This window comes from Myotis davidii, unplaced genomic scaffold (assembly GCF_000327345.1).
Source record: "Myotis davidii unplaced genomic scaffold, ASM32734v1 scaffold390, whole genome shotgun sequence".
NCBI lineage: Eukaryota > Metazoa > Chordata > Mammalia > Chiroptera > Vespertilionidae > Myotis > Myotis davidii.
In genome coordinates this window covers 433,164-435,224 of record NW_006282748.1, presented here as the reverse complement: position 1 = coordinate 435,224, position 2,061 = coordinate 433,164, and the positions used below count along the sequence as shown (strand labels likewise).

Below are 2,061 nucleotides of genomic sequence, written 5' to 3'. Positions count from 1 at the left end.
CCCTGGGCCTGTGGCCAGGCCCGCTCCCCGCCGTGGCCGCTCACTGCTCCAGAGTCCTCCTGGGCTTCGTCACCCAGGGAGACTTCTCCATGGCTGTCGGCGGTGGGGAAGCCCTGGGCTTCGTTTGTGGAGGTGTGAAGGCGGGCGTGCATCCTTGCAGGGGACAGACGGGCCCACAGATGGACAGTTTGGTTTGAGCCGTCTTCTGTTTTGAAATGTCGTGTGAAACTGCTTGGAAACGAGAATAATAAAAAAAAAAGGACGCATCATGCACGTGGATGAGATGGATGAGATGTTTACGTCATTCCAGTCACCTCACTGATTTCCATCCTCCTCTGTCCCTGGAATATGCGGCACATATTTCTATTGCGATTTCTTGGTCTGTGTCGTTCTTGCTGGAAACCATTAGCAGCTTTATGTTTCCTCGCCCCCTTTGTCATGGGAAACCACGGGCTGCCGGGTCTGTGTAGAAACCTTGTCGCCGTGTGGTAGGCAGGGTGGTGGTTTGATGATTTGATTGTTGCAGGAGAGACAAAGGCTGTCAACATCTGGCCGCTGCCGTGAGGTGCGGCGCCCCGTCTGGCCGGGTGCGAGTCCGCGCTGTGATCAGCGTGCCTCACGCTGGCTCCCCGAAGGAGGACGCCCTGGAGGATGGGTTGCTGCCCCTTTGCAGGTGGCCCGGGTTGTGGGAGAGCATCGGGGTGGAGTGCAGGGGTGGTCTGATTTCATCGCCCAGCCTCTGCAATGCTGACCAGCACGGGATCCTCAAGGCTACTTAATTTTCTGGGATTTTTTGCTTCTGCAAAGCCATAGAAGAGCATTTTAAAAATACGTTCTATGAAATGTGTCAAACCCCCGCCTCCCGCCCCTCCCCCCGCAAATAGAGTGAGAGATTCCAAGGTCAGATTGATTGGGGAAACGAGTGAATACAGTTAAGCATTTCTTTTTAAAGGACTCCTGGGACCTCCCATGTGATAATGGACATTGTGAATCTCCAGGGTATTGTCCATCGTGTTTTCTAAATCTTTTTGATCCCAAACTCCTTTTGCAAGGAGCACGGGGTAGGACCTGTGTCCTCAGGAACGGGCTTTGTGACCATGGCCTACGGCTCGACGCTCACCTCCAGGGGGCGGGGGTGGCAATCACAGCGATCCGCTGCTGGTACACAGTCGGGCAGCCGCCTGACACTGAGCAGGGCAGCAAGGAGGCCTCGTCCTGGCCCACGGGGAGAGTGGGGGCATCGCTGCTTGTTTCCACTTGTGAGAAACGAGGTGCTCGTGAACTTCCAGTCGCCATGTGTGTCTCTCACCCCCAGTCCCTTACTGCCCTGCCCTGGATTCCCAGGAGAGCTTGAGGGCGATAGTCTTTAAAATCTAAATTGTCCAGTCGGGCGCTATTTCCTGCAAACGGGTTCTTGCTGTAGCGTCTGGCCCCGGCTCCTGCGGGGCGATGGGCTGGGAGGGACACAGAAGGGCTGCAGTAGCCGATGAGACGCCCGGGTTTCCCCGCTCACCAGGCCTCTCCGTGTACTTGTGTCCAACCCCAATGAGACCGGAAAACAGTCTCACTCGGTGGTGTCTGTAAGCAATACATTAAGATGTCACCCGATGCTGGGTTGTGAATATTTACTGGATCGACCCCCATTTGTCCTCTAGGCTCTCAGCCACGTGGCGCCCGGGCCAGCCAGTCTGCTTGTGCTGAGTCATGCCGCCCGCCGCCCGCCCTCCTCACAGGCCACAGCCACGGTCTGCTCTGTGGGGGGAGGTCAGACCCCGCCGAAAGGCAGACGAGCCCTTCCCAAAGCGTATCCCTGGGAAAAGGGGTTTCACGGCTACATAAATGGGGGAGCTCTCCGCCGTGTCTCCTGTTGCCGGTTCACTGACTGTTCGTCTCTGAGGCTCCGCAGGTCCCTGCAGGAAGGAAATGTCTTTCCCAGACACCCCTTCCTGCTTGCTTTTTTTCTTTCTACCTTTTTGCATCGCTGTCGTCCAGAGGACACGAGTGTCATGGAATGTGTTTCTTTTGATCCCGATAGATGCCCACGGAGCTACCGGATAAGTA

General features: G+C 56.3%; 1 protein-coding gene across 1 annotated transcript in view; it reads left to right on the top strand.

Moving 5' to 3' along the window:
• The window catches only part of POP1 (POP1 homolog, ribonuclease P/MRP subunit), a 25,468-nt gene extending 25,271 nt beyond the window's left edge, over positions 1–197 (top strand). Inside the window, exon 18 of the mRNA XM_006753198.1 lies at positions 2–197. Coding sequence (XP_006753261.1) covers positions 2–197 — 196 coding nt within the window. The remainder of the gene's footprint in view (position 1) is intronic.
• The last annotated feature ends 1,864 nt before the right edge of the window (positions 198–2,061 follow it).